The sequence below is a fragment of the Simochromis diagramma genome, unplaced genomic scaffold (genome assembly GCF_900408965.1).
Source record: "Simochromis diagramma unplaced genomic scaffold, fSimDia1.1 OVJJ01000320.1, whole genome shotgun sequence".
Lineage (NCBI taxonomy): Eukaryota > Metazoa > Chordata > Actinopteri > Cichliformes > Cichlidae > Simochromis > Simochromis diagramma.
In genome coordinates, this window is record NW_024386773.1 from 11,926,260 (window position 1) to 11,948,786 (window position 22,527).

At 41.2% G+C, this 22,527-nt stretch overlaps 1 protein-coding gene across 6 annotated transcripts in view; it reads right to left on the reverse strand.

Annotated features, from left to right (window-relative positions):
• Positions 1–750: 750 nt before the first annotated feature.
• arhgap9 (Rho GTPase activating protein 9) overlaps positions 751–22,527 on the reverse strand; it is a 44,120-nt gene continuing 22,343 nt past the window's right edge. For 4 of the 6 annotated variants that reach the window (XM_040008485.1, XM_040008498.1, XM_040008493.1 and 1 more), the window contains 17 exons: positions 22,100–22,351; positions 20,281–20,370; positions 16,201–16,266; positions 14,140–14,283; positions 13,880–13,978; positions 12,919–12,980; positions 12,716–12,803; positions 11,946–12,041; positions 11,362–11,460; positions 9,037–9,142; positions 8,525–8,644; positions 7,967–8,065; positions 6,343–6,420; positions 5,997–6,050; positions 5,072–5,206; positions 3,699–3,804; positions 751–1,844 (listed from right to left, as the gene is read on the reverse strand). In XM_040008485.1, the coding sequence (XP_039864419.1) occupies positions 1,658–1,844; positions 3,699–3,804; positions 5,072–5,206; positions 5,997–6,050; positions 6,343–6,420; positions 7,967–8,065; positions 8,525–8,644; positions 9,037–9,142; positions 11,362–11,460; positions 11,946–12,041; positions 12,716–12,803; positions 12,919–12,980; positions 13,880–13,978; positions 14,140–14,283; positions 16,201–16,266; positions 20,281–20,370; positions 22,100–22,351 (1,881 nt within the window). In that variant the 3' untranslated portion in view covers positions 751–1,657. The remainder of the gene's footprint in view (positions 1,845–3,698; positions 3,805–5,071; positions 5,207–5,996; positions 6,051–6,342; positions 6,421–7,966; positions 8,066–8,524; positions 8,645–9,036; positions 9,143–11,361; positions 11,461–11,945; positions 12,042–12,715; positions 12,804–12,918; positions 12,981–13,879; positions 13,979–14,139; positions 14,284–16,200; positions 16,267–20,280; positions 20,371–22,099; positions 22,352–22,527) is intronic. The other 2 variants (XM_040008508.1, XM_040008515.1) reach the window with 2 other exon arrangements.

The window sequence follows — 22,527 nt, forward strand, 5'->3', positions numbered from 1 at the left end:
CTTCAGTTTCAGGATTAGGAGAGCATTCAAAAAACACATAGCGAGATATCGTTACGAAATATAGGCTGGATCACGTGCTTCCACGTGTTTATATTATCTCGGTGTCATAAATGGAAACATTCGGTATGATTTTGAAAGTTTGGATGAAGAAATAAAACAAAGAAATTAAAATAAACAGCAGTGCTGACTGATAGCCATATTGTAAATGTAAATGCAGTAAATGCACACAAGCCACAAGCTTTGTCTACGGTGAAAAGTTGATCAAATTTAAGCAGCAAACTGGAAGCGCACCATAGACTCCCTGATCAATCATCCTCACATAATCTTAGCCCCTCCCAATGTGCTCACATGACTTGAAATAATACAAACATAAAAATGAATAAATACATCCAATAAAACAGAGCAGAGCCCCCTCCACCACCACCCCCACAGCAGTGCCTCTTTTCTGCTCTTTTTTGTCTTTTGCCAAACCCACAGTCAATATAAAATTACCCAGGCCACAGAGTGAGCGAGTGAGATGGTTTGGGGGGGGAAAATCCACATTTTTAAAACATATGCATTTCCAGTTCCTCTTTTGTTCTGTTATTAAAAGCAGCATTTGCACCAATCACAGGGGATGCCTCCGCCCGCCGAGTCTCCGAGGCCCGCATAGCTCCACACGCTTCTACTATCTCTCACGCGAACCCATCGCTCAAACAACAAACAACCTGACAGGACACATCCTGAGCAAATATCATAATGCGGCTCAAATCAGTTTGTTCACATATTTTTTATTGCAGGAGGAGTAAACAGTCAGATCCAACACTCTTCATTTCAAAGCAAAAGTATCAGTTTGAATTTAGCTAATTGTAATATTTAGGTTGAACACTGTATGCAAAGTGCTACTAGATGAGAAAGACAGTATTTCACATATTTACAACAATATATTTAACTTAACATTAGGAATTTGCACTATTAAAAATAGAAGACAGATTCAAATTAGTAAAATAAGGGTTGCTCTGACACTACAAAGTACTATTTGGTAAAAAGGAACATTTTCTGCCTTGTTGGCACATTCATCCTGCCACTGAATTCATGCTTTTACTTTTTTTTCCTTCAAATAAACCCTGCAAAAATGGTGGAGATGTGGGCACCTGTGCACGTCTATCCAGGCAGGATCTGTCCATCCTTGTTTGAAGAGGTGCTGGTGCATGTGTTTTCACAGTGAGATGGTTTCGCCAAGTTTTGTTTCAGTGCTAGCTTAAGACACATTCCTCCTCCCAATCCTCGATTATTACCGACTGAAACACGCTAGCAGGACAGGCTGGAGAAGATTTATCGCTTTTACGGCTTTTTATTTATCTGGATCAAGTCTGAAACATCAAGGAAAAGTGACAAGGAGGCGTCTGTTCCAGCAGTGAAGTTCACCGGGGCTGGGCTCCACATCTGCAGTCAAAGGCACAAGTACTGGAGCTAAAATTGGCTTGTTTTACTATTATTGTTTTAGCATGGCTTTATATGGACGCCAGATGTCATGATTAGCAGCTTTCTGTCCTGGTTCTTTTTAACCCGTAATTATCTTTTGATGTGAAATCCATTTTACACCATATGAGTCAACAGGCAGGGAAGACAAATGCTCCAAAACTTGTGCTTTTGTCTGATGTCAAGGAGCAAAAGATCAAGAGAGGCCTCTCGTTCCGAAGATGTGGTCAAATTCGGTGAGGATGAGCTCCACTGCCTGATTTTGGTAAACCATGTTCACTGCCATGTTGCCGTTATCCCGCTCTGGGCGCATCAGCGTCGGCCCGAACACAATGCCGATGTTCTGGGTGGTCATTCTGTTCGTTTCAGATTGCTCCAACACTCTGCGGGAAACGAGAGAGTGGACAGCGCAGGTTAATAACTCCTTAAATAAGAAATTTTGCCGACAAAAAGGATTTGGAATCGCTTCGGCTTCTGAATTTTTAGAGACACGTGCTCAGTGATTCTAGGGATGTCATCCATTCCCACCACATTAGCTCAGACTGAAATATCCCAGCAACTAGTGGATGGACTTTACTGACTTTGGTGATCCCTGACATTTCCTTAAAGCCAGCATGAGGTTGACATTTGTGGTTTTGAGTGAAAGGTCTCAACCGCTGTTGGATGGAGTAGCACTGAAGTAGCTACACATGGCACGGCTCAGGATGGGCGTGAAACATTTTGGCTGAAGTCATGATCAGATTAAAGTTTAACTAATCAGTGTTATCCTGCTAAATCCCTAAACTGAGAAAGTGGACGCGGCTATAGCAGCGTTAGCACTGCTCTTGTGCTCGTGTTGGCATACATCCATTAGCATTTACTTTCACAGAGTTGCAAGCACAACTGCAGACTCGTGTCAAGTTATAGAGCAAGCATCGAGACCACAACTAACCTTCCCCTAAAGGTTCATGTTTGTGGTCACGATGTGACATCTTTATAATTTTTAGTTAACTCAGGAAGTCAGCTACAAGAATCAACTTGTATATCCATCTGTCACATCTTGCTTTTGCATCTATTTTCACGTACATGCATCTGGGTTTTATAACGTGGATCTGTGCACAAAAGTGTTCTAAATCCGCTGCTTGCATCCACCTATGCTAGCGTATGTGTGTGTTACAGTGTGTGTGTGTGATTAGGGGGGGAACTAAGGAATGGTTAAAGCCACAGCATGAGGCATTCTTCTAAAAATGCCATTCCCACCAAGCCACAGAAGCAGCCAGCAATTGCTCAAAACTTCCACATTAAAAAGAGAGGAGGAAAAAAGGGAGAGAGGAGAGGGAAGAGGGAAAAAAAGAAGCGAGCGAGGAAGAGGGAGAAGAGAGAGAACGAGAGAGAGGTTCCAGTGGTGGCGGCGGTGGTGTTGGTATGCCTTCCAGCAGACGAACCACAAGGCTCCCATGGGACCTTCGAGGCAAGTAGGAGAGCGAGGGGGGGGGAGGGAAGAGCGAGCAGGAAGAGGGAGAACAAGGAGAAAGGGATCAAAAGAGGAGGACATAAGGAGGAAGAGGAAAGGGAGAGTGAAAAGAGAGGAAAAGAGGGACAAAGAGGAAGTCAGGAAAGGTGGGTAGCGTGCCAGGAAAAGAGGAGGCGAGGGACCTGATTAAGGAGCGAGATAATAAATGAGAAACAGAGAAAGGAATGACAGCGGAGAGAAAATGAGAGAAAGACACAGAGTTGACAAATTCATGGGGCCCACCACACCCTGGCACAAATATCGTCCTCAGAACACGAACACTCACCCCTGGAGTGGAAGGAAAAACCATAGGCGGTAAAAAACACACATTTTATGTACTGTAAAAGGAACTGGCTCGCAGAACATTGTACACCATTCATCTTCCTCCAGCCTTTTCATCTTCACAGGGACCCAAAGTTAACAACAGTGTGATCCCGGTTCAGCGCTGGCATACTTTGAGAGCTGCGGCCAAAGAATCCCCGACAGAAATTTCGGAGACCAACGAGGGAAGTGCCCCCTCTTGTGGTCAGGTTTTAAAAGAAAAGGAAGATATTTTCCTTTCCTACCAGGGCGTCTGGTTCATTCATTTGTCCCTAAATGCCTCGAGGAAATACCCAACATTATGAACTCTACCCAGTTAAGGGCACTGGAACCATTACAGGCAATAAAAACAGGCACAGACTAAAAAAAAAAACAAAACACGAACACATCAGTAGAATAAACACTAGACGTGGGTTATTCTCACCGTTTGAGGTGGCGGCACATGAACTGTAGCGTGTCGTGGTTTGGAGGAGGCATGTTGAGCACCAGACACTTCAAGCGATCGATTTTGTCCATATAGTCTGACATTTCTGCAACACAGAGCAAGATATGCATCAGATCAGGCCAAGTGTCATCATGCATTTTATTAGCATTTTTAGACACATCCCCCAACTGATATCATATTACGAGCATCCGCTATCTAATCGGATACACTTTATCTGCAGATCAATCCATGTGTCCACAGTCTACAAAAAGTGTCCAATGCATCGATGACAAAATGCATTTTTAAAATATTTTCCTGATCTTTAATATGCTAATGTTCTACTAAGAGGAATTACTGTAAGATACCAGATCGTCTGCCTGCCTGTCTTTAAGCATAAGTAGAAGATAATGAGATAAAGTGCCATATCATGTAAGCGCAGGAAATCTGAACATAAGTAAAGGAAACGCAACTCTCACTGTCAGCAAATTCTCACAAAAGATAACAAATAAAGTGAAACTAATAATAAGTGTTTACTGGAGTCGATGCAAAAGACTATTTAAGAGTCATTCTGACACATCACTGGCCTTTTTTAATTGAATATTTGTGGCTTTTTAAGATTGACATTTTAAGGAGGGAAAAAAATGTAGTGCATGTGAAAGTAAATTGTAAAATTGTTGATCGTTTTACGGCGTCTGTGACAAGTTTCCAGTTCAACTCAAACAGAGCTTCACAAAAATGCCTTTCATCATAGCTGTGAGAAAGTTTGAGGATGTAAAATGTAAAGATTTTTATTTATTTACACATATGTGTGTGTTTACGCAAATGCTGCATCAGTATAACGATATAACGTTTTCTAAACATGGAAAGGGAGTCGAGTGAAGTGTGAAAACAAAGTGAAAACGATTTAAGATTCTAACCAAGCCTACGCTGGTTTTGACTCAGTAAGACCACAGTTGTGTTGTGTGTATTCAAAATACTACAACAGAGGAAAATAATATGTGAAATTAAAAAGTGGGCGTCCTGGTGGTCTAGACGTTTAAGAAGCTGACTGTGCAGCTGCATCGCCTGGACCATTATTACCAAGTAAAAAGCACGAAATGACAAATATCTTCCTGAGCCTAAATATATCTCACCTCAAACACGAAGCACATTAAAAATTGACTTCGTGCGCGCGAGGCAAAAGGTTATGAGAATCTATTTGAGTTATTTTCAAGATGGGGGTGGGCGATTCATTTTCCCAACGGAAACAGGGACTGTGGTGGAGGGCAGTCCCAGTTTTCCGGTCGTGTGGGAAAATTAACTTCACACTCTTAATCTAGAATATTTATACAGATTACAAAATAAACAGTCCGGGGCTGAAACTGGTTACTCACTGACTGTCTCCACAATGTCGGTGAAGAAGCCGTACGGCACGAGGGGCTCGGGAAGCTCGCGAAAGAAGAGTTTCAAAGCTCCCGTGATGACATGTATGTCCTCCCACTCGCTCTCGTCCAAATTCAACTTCTCCTCTGAGACAGAGAGGGAGAGGAGGAGGATGAGGAGAGATTCAGCCAGACGGGGTCAGGGGAAGTGAAGGAAAGGCGAGAGGGATACGACATACAGAGACAAAGAGTTTAAATTTAGAGTCACAATTGTCACAGGATTGGCTGACATAAGCAAAGTGTAAATTCACTTCAGCACTGAGGCGTAACATGAAGGCTTGTAGCTGCAGGAGGGAGATAGAGATGCTCTGTAAAAGTAACAAGCACAAACACACTGGCGCACAAGTACACACACACTTTAAAGGATAAAGCACACTTGTTTTTTTAGACACAAGCCAGACTAATGCTTCTCATGTTGGATTATAAGAGGCACTGAAACGAATTTGAGGCTGATATTGATATACGGCAGTCAACAAATCTCTATTTTCTTATGATGTGAAACATCAGAGATGTTGCTGGGGGAGTAGAGCGCTTCACGAGCAGCTGATTCTCTGTTTCAGCCACTTGGTGGCAGCCACGGACTGTGTGAGAAGCCGCTGTACAACCTGCTGCACATTATTACATCAGAAAACTTGAAGCACAAAAGCCTAAGGGACACACATACATTAAGCAAATGGTAACACACACATCCACACAAAAAAGAGAAAAGTTTGCTGCCCGTCTGCGCCTCGGCTCGGCTCTGCGCTTCAGTCCGTGGGTGAGTATTTTTGGGAGGTTCTGACTTAGGTGTTCACATTATGCAACACGTAATGCACAAAAACCAAGCAGGCTGAGTAAGATGTGAAAACGGCGGTTTGCCTTGTCTGCCCGAATGTACCTTGTACCAACTCCGCTGGGAACATGTAACGGCCATCGGTAGTCACCGCTCGCTCTGCAAAAACCAACAGTTACTCAGGCAGCTTTTCCCCGTGTCTGTTATCATAAGGATGTCGTGTAGTGTGGGACAGTGACTGATTTCAAACATTATGTTACGCACTCTGAAACAAAACATCATGAGATAAATTTAGTCTTGATTTTAAGCGACTGAAACAGATCATTTCTGCTAAAAAGGAAAAAAAAAAACAGGCCAACTTTGATCCTCTCCTAAATTTCTTCATATTTCCCCCCCTGTTATTACAGAACAGTTATCGTCAGTAGTTTCCCACCCTCCCCTGCATCCTTACCGTGGTTCACCAGAAAGCGCAGTTTCTGTATCACAGCCAGGTTTCCTGATACTCTGTAAATGCCGTCGGTCTCCAGACCTGCAACACACCAAACAAAGCATGCTAGACAAGGGGATCTCCACCGCTGCCTTAGATAATCAAAGTCAAAATGAAAGTATCTCATGACCATTTTTTTTTAAGCTTCACGAGTGATAGAGATTGTGTCTTCAGTTGTGAGCCGGTCTGAGCTCACTTCATTGTTTTGCTGTTCTCGGCAGCCAAATCTTCTGCAAATCAATAATTCAGTATGCAGAGGTTATGCAGTTTGTTATGTTGCGTAAGTGGAGACGTAAGTAGAGCAGTTTTCAAAACCTTAAAAAAAAAAAGTCTGATCATGTGCTCATGCAAAAGCATAATCATGGATATGACCAGGCCTATGAATACATCTAAACTTCCTCTTCACGTTTCACACCATGCTGCTCGATGAAGCAGTTACAAAGGAGTACTAATGCTCTAAGTTTCAGCTTTCCTCACACTGCTTTCAGTATTAGAAGCTGTAAAACAAGCCTGACATTTTAATCTTCCTCACATATTGATTATAAGTATCCTGCGCTGACGCTGCTATTGAGCATTTTTCTTTCTGTAAAACCATCACGTGAAATGGTTAACTGTAGCGTGACCTTTAAATAAGGCACACCGCTTCACAGTCACTCGCTAACACTTAATGTTTCATGTTGCTGGAACTGACTTCACTCGGTCACATGAAATCTAAATCTGCAGCTGGTTACTGGCTAAAGCTGGCCTGGTGAACGGGATACAATTCTAAGTTAGAAAAATATTTTTGTTATCCAGCAACTTATTTATTCAGATTAAACTATAATCCAAAACCACACATTGATTTACAATCTGTTTTAAATATGAAGAATCAGTTAATTATGTAACCACTTAAAATAATCATCAACTGGTCCAAGCTTCTTAGATGTGAATAAATTGCTCATTATAATATCTTAGTCATCTCTGACATTCAAATGAATTCATACAGGCTTTGAAAAGTTGGTAAGACGAAGAAAAAGGTGGGTATTTTTCATCCTGTTTTAACTAGTAGTATGGCAGCCTGTATACCTAACACTTGGGAAAAGATCAGATGCTCTTAATTTCATTATTATATATGATATGTGCAGAAATTATCAGTAAAGTTTGGCTTACTTTGTCCTAAAGTTTGTTCCATACCCTTAAACATAGTTAAAAGTCTTGATCTGAAAGTATTGCTCCCAAGACATCTTTATTTATTCATCACAAACTGGTTTTTAAAGCCCTAAAACACACACATTTTCTCCCGTGTCTTAAATATTTATCGCTGCATTGTTTCTTAACAGCCTCTAAACAACTCAATTTTCTCTCATTTAGACCTTTTTCAGGCTGCCAAGCTGTCAAGATCTCTTCTGCGAATCTGAACATTTTGTGTCTGCTTTCTGTCGGGCAATCAGTGACTTTGTGTTTGGTGAGTTCTGCCAAAGAACTGTGAGGACCGTGAGCTCAGAGTTGCTGTCAAACTGCGCTCAAAACAGGGCTGAGGGTGATTTCTCATGTGTTCACTTTGAGTTGGGAATCAAATTAACAGGAGGTGTGTTTGCAGCGACTGTACCTCTCCTTTCCACAGCTTCAGTACAAAGTCTGACGAAGCGAGGGACGGTGCTTCTCTCCCTCTCACAGAGCATCTCCAGACTGCATCCAAACACCTGATCTGAGGGCCGATGACAGGTGGACACAAACATGCTTTTTATGTCTGTTTAGACGTGTTTCTCAGATGATTGCATGCACTTTTTTTTTTCCAACCAAGACATGATGTAAGAGCTCCAAGTTAATTTACTGATAAGTTTTCTGTTCACTCTGGGAGAAAACCTTCATGTTTGACTCCGTTCCCACCAGAAAAGTTAACTCCGACTGGATGATGCAATGCAACTCATGCCCTGCGCTGTATACTTGTATACTATCGTTGGACTATAGATAAATGCTGAGACTTCCTGGCTGCCTATCTCTGATGGAATTCAGTTAAAAGGCAACAGTTTCTGCTGTAAGAGCACAGTCGTGTAATATTAATAACTAAGCCAAAGAGAACATGTACTTTGTGATTCACCCTGTATACTGCTGAATAAAGGATACTTGCATTTAAATGGTCTGCGACTTCAAAAAGAAATCTCACCTTTAATGAGCCCTTTCTCCTGCAGGGCCTGTAGAGGAGGTCTCTTTAGGATCAGCTTCTTCAGCCGCGTCTTCACTCTTTTCCTCTCTGTGTTTTCCAGGTTGGACGTCGAGCGAGGGACTGCAGAAGGAGGGAAGCGGGAGGAGGAGGAAGGGAAAGAGAAGGAAGAGGAGGAGGTCAGTGTGGGGCATTCGGCTGTGGGGCAGGAAAGCAGATGAGAGGGGATGGTGGTGAGAATGAAAAGCGGGAGGGCGGGCCGACGGCGGAGGTGGGAGAGGACGGACGAGGGGATTATCTGCCAGGGAGGATGGGTGAAAATGTAAGTGGGCTGGATAGAGGAGAGGATGGAAGACAGGATGGAGGGATGCAAGAAGCCTGTGTGGAAGTTTAGAAAAAACAGTGATGATGATGATGGAGAGAGAGGATGTGATTAAAGTGGAGTGGGGGGCAGGGAGGGCTTTTAGATGGCGGCATCAGGGAAAGAAGCGAGGCATCAGGTGAGGATGGCTTACGAGATGGTCGCCTGTCGTCCTCGTCACCGCTTTGGTCCAGCATCTCCACGCTGCCCGCCCTCCTCAGAGAGTAGAGAAGGACGTTGTCTAACGGATTCTCACGGTCCTGAAAAGCAGCCAGAGGGAGCAGTGTGTTAATGACATTACAGAGATGCACGTGCAATGTTCCCTCTAAGCTGTGCGCAGGCGCAATTGCGCACTGCTGGCACGGTCTCTGCGCACAGAAAAAAAAATCTAACCTGAATTGAAATTAAAATTAAAATTTCAACAATTCTGTTTTGCAGTGTGAGTCAGTGAGTGACTGGCTGCTCCCGTATGGGATTAGAACGATGCCACCTTATCCCATATTCCAGCGAATGATGCCATTCACATTCGTATATACGCAGCTAATCAACGTCGTTGACAGGCTATGACAGCGTCCTTGTGTGCCGACACCGGTGTTTTAGCTGGCAAAGCGGCTGATGTGGAGTGAAGCCACGTTAATGACAACGTGTACAACCATTGGAGATGTGAGCAGGACAGACGGAACAATTGACTGGGAAAAGTGTGGACTTTATACCAGTTTTTAAATTGTGTTGATCGGCCACGTAAAACCAGAGTTATGATAAAAATATCTGCAATGTTTGGTTTTCTTCCTGAATACTGTCGTTGTTTATATTTACTGCGGGAAGAAACAGTAAAAACTGCGTTTTATAAGGAAAGCGCTCAAAAGCCTGTGAGCAAAAACGACACCAAGAAACCTCCACCCTTTCCTACTGGTGGAAAAATGTACCATGTCGACCAATCAAAAAATGATATGGCAACATAGCATTTAGTTTTTTAGGAAGGGGGAAGTTTTAGAAGCGACGGCGGTGTTTTGAGATGTGAGAGATTTGTGACGTTTTACGCAAATATTGTGTAGTTAGTGTGTAGTGTAGTCAATAGTTTTGTTGTGTGTCAGAACAATGAGGCGACTGCTGAATGTTACAGGTGTTACAGCAGTGACACATCTCCTGCTGTCAGGCCTGCAGGTATCAGGCTGTTGTTCTCCTTCATCTCATAGTGGACAGAAATTATTTTTTGGAGCGGCACAAATAATTTGTTTGGCATCAGATTTGATGCAGAACAGCTGATCGTTCTGTAAATAGTTTGAAATGTTTATTTAAAAAACCGCCTTGGCTGCATTTTTAGGTAAACAGCTGCAAAAAACTTTGTTGTTTGCAAAACTCAGTAACTTTTTTTGAAGAAGTAACTATATAATTAATTGCCCAACATTGGTTATTATATACTGTATTTTGCAGTCAGAGAGTTACAGGACTCTCTCCCAGACCACAGACTCAGACTCATAATACAAGTCAGAGCTTTATAAAAAAAAAGAAAAAAGAAGAAAGTTGTGTTTTCAAAATTGGAGTTCAAGTTATTTTTACTTCCAATAGTGTTAACATACTGCACAGGTCATGAACGAGATTGTTTTTTAATTTTCATTGTAAGTGGGCTAAAGCAGTTAATTAAAAGTAGTCTAACATAAATGTAAATGCTGTAATTTGATTATTTTAATAAACCATGTAACTTGGATGGATTCGATGCTGGCGTGACCACAGTGCACACGTCTGCTGTCGCTCACAGTGGTCCAAGGGACCGCTCAGTTTGTGTGTTCGCTCAGACACATGAAAAATTAGAGGGAACATTGCACATAGGTGTATTAGCCCACTTAAGTAGGTTTTAGAAAGCTCACGGAAAAATATTTACGGACCGACAAAAATAGAACAGATGATTTTACTAAACGCAGAATGGAAAGTCAGTCATTGTTCAAAGGAAACAACTATGTTAGCACACATGAATCATTAAAAAAAAACATTTTTTGCAGAACTTCCCGCAGTGAAGCTTTTCTACAAGACAAAGATTATTTTTAAGTGCTTTACGTAAGTCATAAAAGACCAACATTTAGAAATGGAACAGAGGTATTTAACCTCTTCAGGCATGACTTCTTTCTTGGGATACATTTTCATTTTCTCCTATTTAAAAGTTTAAAAACTAACCATCATCTTTGAACAACAGGGTTTTTTTCCTTTAAAAACCTTGATGTCCTCATATGAGACAGAGGGTTTATTAAACAGCATAACACAAAACAACACCATAGTTTAATAAAGTAAAAAACACAGGAGGTTATTTAAAACCTTTTACAGAGTTTTACAGGTAAAAATTTTCCAAATGCATGAGCGAAGTGAGCGACAGCCTGCATATTGTAGCTAAAGGCAAACGACAGACATACTGACAGTAATATTTAAACCCACAGGGTTGTGTTGTCCAGCTGTGTGTGTCTGTGAGTGAGTGTGCGTTTCTCACCAGCCTGTCGATGACATTCTGGATGGTGCTGTACCACTCTCTGATCAGCGAGTCCGTCTCTGACTGCAGAAGAAACTCGTTGCCTGTCACAGTCCTCAACTAACAAAACAAAACAAAACAAAACATTTGACCCATGTTAACTCCAGACGCACTGTCCCACTCTCCACTGGCTTTCCCACCCATCTGTGTGAATCCACTTTAACAAAAGTTGACATGTAAGTTAATTATTTGGACGTGTTGTAGTAGCTTGACCGTAATGTTATAATTAGCTCATCAGTTTATCAGATTTCTCTTTAAAAATATTTTTACTGCTTCCTCTTCGTCAGAATGGGTCGCCGAGCTGGCGAAAGAAAGCTTCCCATTCTCGCTTCCCTCACTGCTGACAGAATAGCCCCAGTGTATATTCCCAGTGTATCAGAGCAAAGGAACATTTTGCTAAGGAAACCGACGTGTTTCGTTTCCAGGATCACAGAAATAAAAAAAATTCTTGAGAAAGATTTTAAGAGGATGAAACCACAGGTCTGTCAAAGTTTCTTGCAGGTTTTGCAATCTTTATTTCACTTTTTGGGGGTTTTGTTTCTTACCTTGAAGACGTTCTTCTTGCTGGACAGCTCGTTGGCCCAGTGCAGTTTTGCTCCTCTTAAATCCACACTGCTCTCAGGACGACTGTTTCCCGGTTTCTGCGTATAAGAAACACATTTTTCTTTTACTCTCACGACTCAGTTGCCTGAATTGACCACTTTTTTCTTTCTAAAAATTGGATTTTGTTGTGCAGCCTGTATTGCCCTACTTTGTCACATTCTGACCAACCTTCACATATAACACCTGTAACTGGTCTGCATGACCTCTTTAACTTTAACAGCACAGTGAACAAAAATATTAAAAACTGCTCTTTAACACAGGAGGCTACAACTACCAATGACTGTTAGAAAGAGCAGGCTTTTACAAGAATGGGATGAACATAAGAAAAACCAAAACATAATGGCAACTGTGGAGGCTTAAAAATCCTGGCATCTAAAGAAAACAGAAAAAATATTCATAAGTGTTGGATAACTGGGAAAAATCAATAGTAGGAGTGCTCCTGGTGTTCCCTAAACCACCGGTGCTTGTAGAAAGGAATAATGGTAAAAAGAACGAATGAATCACCAAACAATGCCATGAACAAATCCACATCCAGGCACTCAAGCCAGGTTTAGACAAGCAATAAAAGGCCTTCTTTTTGGTGGGTTAGGGACATAAAAAAAATATACCAAGGCACCAAAAAATTTGGCCTCTATAATATTTTGTTCATCTAGTTATACAAGCTTTTTAACCCCCAGGAATCCTTAATTAAAGAGTCTGTCTGTGCTCTTACCCAACTAGAAGGTGTCTGTGATTTGGGGTCCTTGAAGAAAACCAAACTGTTCCCCACTAACACCACCCAGGAAGGGCTCCAATTTTTCCTGCAACCCAACAAGAATGCACGTACTCATAAGCTGGGATTCACTTAGCAAAATCATACTTGCTGAATTAATCAAAAAAAAATGATTTTTTCATCTTCTCTAAGAGCCGCCTCACCTCAGTTTTCGGCCACCTTCTGCAATTTTTGTCTTGTTCAGCAGGCCCGCTTTCTCCAGCTCCTAGAAACACATTAAAAGGGTTTAAAAGCACATTAACATCTGCAGTATTCAGAGATATTTACAGTGTCACGTTGGCAGCATTGCTCAGAAAAAGCAGGAGTGGAGTAAATAAAAAAAAAGAGCACAAAGAAGTGTGTGAGGGCAAGTTGAATTTTAACATTACAGCACCACAGCAGGATTTTCCTCTGTGTAATATTACAGCATCCTTTGCAAACGCATTAAACTTGGCTGTTGCATCATTCAAGAAATAGGAGGAGGGGAAATGCTTTAAAATCTCCCACTGCGGTATGGCCCCGTTTAAGGTAAAAGAACAAATTTACTGGTATTGATGAACTTACGGCTCATAAGTGTTGAATGTGGTATGCGTATAAAAGCAGTGATGACCTACAAACCTAAACTTCTTCTGCAAATGAACTGTGGTAGAAAAAAAATAATACTCAAAAATTAGAATTGCTCTGTTTTATCAGAAAAATGTTAGTAAACCAAGAGAACACCTGCAAATAAGAGCACATGCACCCTGGTGATGTGTACAGGGTGCACCCCACCCCTCACACTATGATGGCTGGGATAACCTCCAGCTACCTCACATGCAGTAAAAGAAAAGGTTGATTGTCATTAAGGCAAACAAAGGAATGCATTATGGAGAACCACTTTTTAAAAAATCAACCTGTTATTATTAGAAAATAAGCATTGCAGTTTTACGCTTTAGGAAGAATTATTTGGCTGACAGCGCTGGATTTTTTAGAGCCTCGTTGTCCTGTGAAAGCCAAAACTTCAGCGCTTGCTGCGCTGAGAGAAGCAACTAGTAGCACGTTCTCCAAGTCCTTAAAAAAATATAAATATATATATGGAAATATGCTTTCACTTCAGCTTTAAATTAACAGGTGGAGTTTTCTCACCGGTGTGCAGCCATCACTGTCCGGCGAGCTCGCAGGAGACGGAGGCTCCACAACGATGTTGGTCACATTGCGGGAGTAATCTCTGCACTGCTGGACCAGCTGAAAAACAGGAAGCAGTGGTCATCTGCTCAGCTGTCCGTTTGTGTATGTGCATATGTTTTGTGCGATAACTATTTGTTGACGGGTATCTCCGTTTCCTCTTTCTCTCTGTCAAAACACTTTATGAGCTTGTGTGGAGCGTGTGCTCGGGAGGCGAATACCTTGTTGTCGGGCAGGATCATGGACTGGGAGTGGTTGAGTTGCTGCTTGACATCATGCAGGGGTGCAGAATCATCGCACTGGGTTCTGGTGTCATTAAATGCCATCGTGCTCAGGGTGTCAGAGGAGGCGGCACGCTGCATGCTCTTCAAGGTCAAACGTTCAGGAGAGTTGTGAAAGGGTGGAACATACAACCAAAGGAAAGAGCAATTTGCTGAACTATTATTTTATTTTTTTCACATCTGTAAATGGTGTATTTAAAGCCTCTGAGAGCTGATATACTTGTGTAGTTATGAATAACTGAATGTGCAACCATAGTACAATAGTACAAAGGCCCTGAAGGGCTTTTCAAAGGTCAACTATGACTCTTTATTAATGCTTAGTAGTTTAAATAAAACAGAAAAACATCAGCCACACAAAGCCTGGAGTCGCAATCAGTCAGCCTGCTTCATCACACTTCTGATCTTCACTGTTCATAGGTGCTATGATAAAGATATCTCTTTATTGGGTCTTCACCTTTAAAGTTTAACCATACTGACACTGAAAGTAGTAATTCAAGTCAATTTTGCTGCAGTGGGCTTGTTTTATGGGGGGCTTTTTCGCTTTTATTTGAAGCACAGTGAAGAACAGACAGAAATGCAGGGAGAGAAACAAAGAGTTTGGACAGACACGCAGCAACGGGTGTCAAGTTAGGGTCGCACGGCTGCATTTAACCCATTCAACCTGTGAGCTGGGCTGGCACCCACAGTGGCCTTGTTGACAAATACATTTTGTCAAGATAACGATTCTGATCTTTGTACTTTTCTCTGACAGACATGCATAAAAGTCTATAAAAAGATGTAAAATAGATATTTTATTGCTATCATTTGCTATTTGCATATCCTTCACCTCACTCTGCAGCAGCAAATTATACAGATGTATCCCAGCATCAGCTCTCTGAGAGGTTTAGCTTTTGACTCTCAGTTCTCTCTGTTGTGTTAGGTTGAGGTCAGAATTAAGTTGTATATAGTTTAATCAACTGAGGAAGAACAACGTAGCAGTAGCTCTACTTGCACAACAGTGTCACATACACATTTCTATATTTACACAGCACTCCGACACAATGAGCATCCACACTGAACTTTTTACACAGATGGGGACAAATGAGTTTGCCAGAGACACAATGAGGCACAATACGTGCCTCTGCACTTAACAGACAAACTGCTGAGGCTTACAATCCCTTGTGTGTACAAAAACAACGGATGCACAAATTCACACTACTTTAACTTTTCATGCAGCAAAAGCCACAATTGAGTTTACTTCCCAATCCATGTAACCTAGTTCCAACAATCAGACTAAATATCCCTCCTAATGTTTGCCATCTCCTCATGTGGAGGATTAGCACTAAGAGCCAAATCTGCTCCTTTGCTAAGAGTAGGCCTTTAAAAGGGCTTTAAACCAAGTGCACCCACACCCCACTGTGATGCAACATGTTGCAGTAAGACCTGCTTGGGTAACAGCTTTTCTTTTTACACCAAGAATTGCTATTTCGCCACCTTAATATGCATAAATGCTGATCTCTGAGAATCTAAAGAGCATAGCTGGCAATAACTTTAATATATTCTACAGTAATACAGCTCAGATGCACTTTTTGCAAATCTAATGACATGAGTTCATTGATTTTCATGAGGAAAACACCCTCCACCAAAAGCCCTTAAAACGCTGACAAAATGCTCAGGAATATGTTAACAGTCGGGCCTGCAAAGGAAAAGCACAAGGCAAGGAAGGGCTGTCATCTAAAGGTTTCTTCTAAAGACGAAGAGTCAGGCCAAGCAGATGCTGTATGCACGCAAACCATGAAGCAGGATTTTATCTCACAAAGTGACAAAGTCGAGATGGGAGACAAAGTCACCAAAAGTTCTATGATGTCCCATTTTGTTAACCAAATGCATCCTGTTGTGCAGGGAGAGTATGTAAAGCAAGTAAAGGGCGCTTTAGTCTTTGACTTGTTTTATAATGTGAAAGTCAAGGTGAAATGCATTAGATACCCTCTGGTGAGTGCAGCAGGTAGAGAGAAGTTTTACCTGTTTCATCTGCCAGCCATTGTCAGCATTCCTCTGGTGGCTCCCAAAGAGGAAATCAGGTGACAGCTAACGAGAAACACAAGGAGAGAAAGGAGCGAGATAGAGGGAGGCAAGAAGACAAAGGCGGATTAGTATAGTTACCATATGTATACATATATATTTAATTTCAAATAAAATAACAGCCCATTTTATTTTCTGCAGAGAATGATCAAATTAAGAATTAATAACGAAAATGTAAAAACTGAGAAAACTGTACTTGTCACTATTGAAGAGAGGCAACCAGCAGTTTGGGCAAATATCACACCCATGTTAAAAAACAGGATACCGATACGATCGTTCAGTTAACTGTACAAATGAACCCAGGGCAACACTCATCTAACTGCACTCAAACTATTTTCCTCTGCCCTGCTCACATCCTGCCAGATAAAACACATAAATGCTTTTTTACTATCGCTGCTCAGACGTATTTACAGGCACACGTGTCCCTGTTCATTTTACGTTAATAAGAGGCAGATATTACTCAGTAAGAGTTACACGTTAATCGTGTAGCACTCATTTAACTCAGACACAAAGGCTCCTAGATACTGAACGGGGTTCACACCGACCCCAAAAAAAAAAACAGTCAAATGTGCTTTTTGTGAGTATAACAAAATCAGAACCATCACCTCTCATTAGGATAATATGAGTAAGTGATATCGCCACAATCGACAATTGGGTAACTTCACATGAGCTGCCAAAGCTCCAACAGTAGAATGTAGAACACACAGAAAAGTAACTCACAGCATAGGTGCTCATTCTGACTGGATGACTGTATCCAGCTGTACCGTCCGGGCCAGCTCGTGTTTCTGTGTCTTATCTGTCGAGTTAAAGCTCTCAGCGTTCTGTCCTTTCATACCGTGACGCTCTTTCGCCTGAGTGTAAAAATGTAAAAACCATTCATCTGTCCCTTGTGCCTCAGCTCATGACTACTTCCCCATTCTAGAGGGAAGCTAGCTTTATCAGGCGATACAGCCAGCCTCGTTTATAACAGTTCAGACAGGAAGGTGTGTTCTCAGCTCAATATTCATACCAGGACTTTGCTAACTTTGACACAATTACAGCTGCCCAACAGTTTTTGTTTGCAAGATCAGAGTGTGGCTTTTTCAGCAAGAAGCAACAACCATGTGTAACAACTCTCCATTATATATGAAAAAGTACAAAGAGTAAAATAGTTCACAGTTCTGTGGTTTCTTGCTAGTTCTGCATATTTGGACTTATAGCTTTATAGTATGAGTCTGACAGTTGTTTAAACATTTTACAAAGTAATAAGAAATTAAAAACAGTAAGTGGAACTGTTGAAAGTGATACGTGATGTGCCTCAAGCCAAACAGACACAGTATGCAACACTATAATTACAAAAAACAGTTTCTCGCATCGCGACTCATGGCATTACAAACGCAACCAGAAGCAAACAAACAAACACAGAGACGTAGCTGGACATCCACCACCCTAAATGTTTAATTAATGTTCAATAATGTTCAGTAATCTGTACTACATTTACAAGACCACATCTGACATCTGTGACATGACAGATAGTGCTGTTGAGGAGATGTTTGAGGTCTGCCTTCTGAAAACTTTGGTAACTGCTAGTTTTTATCAATAGTAATTCATCACATTTCATAAAATGTTTCGTGCAACCTGCAAAGACACAGCAAAAGAGTGTATCTGCAAAATGAAGCAGTGAAACGACCATCATCACCCTGAAACATCACCCTGGGATTTTCAAAATTCCCAGGGTGATGTCATCAAATTAACTATTTCATCTGACTCAGAGAATTCACATGAAACAACGCAGAAGCAAATCCCTACAAGCAAGACTCGGAAAATCGTCACGTGTATAATTATCTTCATCATTTACAGATTTTTGTCAAGGTAGTTAGAAAGTACTAGGGGAAAAAAAGAAAAAATACACGTAATGCTTCTGTCTTTAACTGATGAGCTGTGTTAAAAAGGCTTTTAAAAATTAAAAGACTAGACTTTTAGAATTATCTGGGCCAACAAATAATATGGGCCACTTGGCTTTTAACACCTGGGTCATAAACCTGTGCGGCATGCAGTATGCATTGACACGTGTCACGGGTGCAGTTCCTGTTGGGTTGTATATGTACCCCAGAATAAAAAGTGACACATATAGGTCAACAGTATGCGTCTCAAACTGACTTGAAGGGGGGGGGGGGAATCACTGCTTTGATCATGTGGGTATTTTTTTGATGAGCAACATTAAATTTGAAACACTGACGCAACAGTGAGGCAACGCAACCTTTAGATGCAAAATGCTTATCTCTAATAATCTGCATCAGGCTGCTTGCCTTGCTTCACCACGTAGATGTCGTCACAGATCCAGGGAACATGTCAATTTCAGACACTGACATCTGTTGCCTAAACTGAAAAAAAACACCTTTGCTATAGACAACAAAGTTACTTCCTCATTTGAACAGTATAAATCCTCCTCGTGTGTAACATGAAGATGAAATGAATGATGCCCTGAAAGTTTTTACTCTGACGACATCTGTGAGTTCAGGAGGTGGTTTAAGGCAGATGGTAAGTTTCACTGAGTGGTTTAAATTTAGTCCTGTTTTGTAATGTTTTGGGTTGAAAACGCTTTTCTGTCCGTCTCCGTGCGGCCTTAATAGCATGTGCTCATTTGCGGCACATCAAGAGGCGTTAGCTTGTCATTGCCTTCAGAGTTGAGCCCAATGAAACACATCATTTGAGAGAAAGGGTGTGAGAGGGCATGTAATAAATAGTTAGACAGCTAACTAAATAGCCAGATATCTAGATAGACGGACAGATTTGGTCAGTAACAATGAAACAACAAGAAAGATATAACCTCCTTTTTATGACCTTGGGGGCTGCCTATGGCTGCCTGCTTTAATCTGGAGCACGATGCTGATCTTGTGCATTCTGGTTGACACATAATATATCCATGTGAGAGAGGTGAGAGCGGTGTGTATGATATACAATCCACATTCTCCATGATTCTGCTTTTAAAAAACTAAAATTAATAAAATAATACATGATTTAAATTTGGCTGACTGTCCCTGGATAGATGTCTCACTGTGCACCTCACATTCCAGCTCTCCCTCTATTTTTGGATTTCTTCCTGGAAGTTGCTCATTTGCGATGCTCAGTGGATCACGTCCACAGTGTTAAAACAGCAAAGCTTTAAGTTGGATTTCCTTTTTGAAGTTTGAGACCCACTGTCTGGTCAGTAGGGCAGACCGTGGTTCCATCCATTTTCATCCACTCAAACAATTCAGATTTGCAGGGTTGCTGGAGCCTGTCCCTGCTGACGCAGGCCGAGAGGCAGGGTACGTGCTGGACAGGCCACTGGTCGATTGCACATATACACCTGCATGTTTAAATAAGGGCATGCAAATTCCAAAGTTGAGGTCCATGGTCAAATCCAAAATGTACATGTGCAACTGATGAGAAATTGACTTCCAGGAAGCTTTCTAAAAATAGCAGGAGCCGAGTAACTGGGAACAGGCCGGAGATGTGCAAAACATGAAGGCATAATTGGCTAAACTTAAATCAACCCCTTCTGCTACCATAACAGGCTGTACTCCTGTCAGCTAAGAACAAGAAACTAAAACTGAGTTTGTGTAAACTCAACAATTTACATGAGCTCAGCAAATCTGGACAGTAGAGAATTGGAAAAGATTGCCTGGTGTGATGAGTCTTAATTTCTGTTGTGATATTCAGATAGTAAGGTCAGAATGTAGTATAAATATCAGCAGTGACTCATCCAGCCTTGGATCAATGATTCAGACTGGTGTCGGTGGTTGTGTAACGGGGTGGGGAATATTTTCTTAGCACACTTTTAACCCTGAAGTACCAACTGAGCACCGTTTATTGTTGTTGACCATGTCCGATGATTTATTTATTTTCTTCATTGCTCAGCATCTCAACTCACAAACCTACTCTAGGATTACAAGCATCAAAGTTGTGTCACTATAAATTAAGCTAATAGGTTTTAAATGAAATGGCTTCATATTATACTTGGATGTTACTGCCTCCCCAGAAGGACAGTATACTTACCCTGTGCGTTGTTCCATTTCCTGCTGCAGTAAGGGATAGTGACAGATGGCTGGTGTCCCTGGGTAACGTCTGAGGTTGTCCTGGACCGGCCTACCAAAGGGGCAAAAAAGTATATGATATGAAACAGGAAGGGCCTTACTTAAACTACCTATTATGAATATTAGAAGATTGGCCTCCAATGTTATTATAAATACCCATTCACAGTTTTAAATATGGATAATAAAATGTAATAAAGTTGGGACCTTTTGTCAGACTGCTCTCTACGCCAAGTAGCAAATGGTATTTTCTAATTTTTATTTATTTATTTATTTATCTTTTGCTATATTTTGAAAAATAAACGTGCTGAGGATAAGATTTCACAACTGAAACTACTTAATGTAAAAATGACAGCAAATGCTGTTTCATGCAAAGTGAAATGCTTGACTGGTTAAAGGGAAAAAACAAAGGACATTTCCAGGAAATAAGCCAATAAACAGCTGAGCAAATAATCCTCATAAACATTCTTTTTAATTTACTGCACAAAGTGAACAAACAAAAAGGTGCGTGGACTTTGTTACATTTAGACAGAGTCAGGTTCACAGTGTCATTTGGCTTCTTCTTGTTTTCTCGTGTACATTATTCCAAGCTAACCAGTTAGTCGCTGCGGCTTAATATTAAACGTGCAATTCCTCATTTCACTTTCAGAAAAAACTGCATAGTTCTGGAAAGCGTTTCTGGCACAGTTTCAGTATGAAACACGTCTACCTGTGGAGACTCTGCATGTACTAAACAGTTTTTCACTTATAGTATTTCTACAAGAAGAGACAAGTAAACATGAATGTAACCAAAATTTTCTGCAGAGCTTGTCATGTTGAAGTTAAAGAAGTTAAAGGCAGAGTTCAACAGCACAAAGCGAGCTGCTTATTTAGTTGATTAAAGTCCAAAAACTAAAATCTGAAACAGAGGCAAGAAGACCCCAAAATGTTACAAAATCAAGGTAAATCAGGAATCAGAGAATTAACGAGAAGGAAAAAGAAACAGGTGAGTCTGATCGAGGATAATGAGACGGGAAGTAAAACGAAAAGCAAATCACAAGACATAAGTTGTGCTTTCCAAGAAGTACGTTTTATTTTGGTGACAAAATAAAACAGGAAGTAGCTGAACACTTATTTGAGACACCAAGGGCTTTGTACTGTATACCCACGCAACGTGCGTATCATAAATGAATGTAGATGAGTGATGTGTTACCAGCAGGGAAACAACCAACGTGGTGGGCATGCTGGGGTCATGCCACAGGGAAACACTAGCAAACAAGCGATGGAACTCACAGAAACCTAACCAAGGTACTGAGCAAGAAAATCAAATGTAACAATAAACCTATGAACCTATGTAAAATTATAATTTAAAAAAAGAAACAAAAAACCCTCAAAATACCCAGCACAATGCCACTGCTTCTGTATGGGGAAAAGGACTTCTGGAAAGTTTTTGGATCACAAGAAAACACCAGATAATTTCAAGTTCAATGTGACCCTTTGCCAACGTGAGAACATGCATAGTATCGATCTCTCCTGCTGTGGATGTGTGATCGCCGTGTCTTCAATGCTCTGTCTACGTAAAAAGAAAAAATGACAACCAAGCCTTTTTTTAATGACAAGGTCCCTTTTAGTGCTGATACAGTCAAACCATTTGAGCATATAAATGAGCATTCTCTTTCATTTGTACACCCTGACCCTCTTCTATGGTCTCTCTTATGAGAAGACACTTTCATTAAACTCTGGAAACTGGATTAAGGGAGGAAGAGTGAACACTGAAGGATTTCCTGTTGAGATGGATATTTTACCTGGTTGGTATATTGACCACGGGCCCGGCGAGGAGGTTTCCAGGACCTTTCTTTGGTAATGCTGTTGACATAGTACCATCTGCCTGTGGTGGCGTCACAGTACTGCTCCCATAGGCCCAAGATCTGAAGAGGCTGCTCACCTGGAGCGGGGCTAGGTGGCTCTGGCTGTGACTGACGCTTCTCTGTCTGCTTTTCAGTATAAAGTGGAGAGTCCTGCCAGGACAGCTGGGAGAGATAAGACTCTGTTGGAACCTTTTATGTATAAATAATAACAAGGGAAAGGAGAAAAAATAAGAGGGAAGGAAGTAGAGAAAGAGAGCCAAAGTGAAAAGTGTATAAGAAGGAAAAATGTGAAATTTAAATGTAAAAGTTGCTCAGAAAGGAATAAATATTGCATTATGAAGGAACTTGAGGAACTCTGCCTCAAA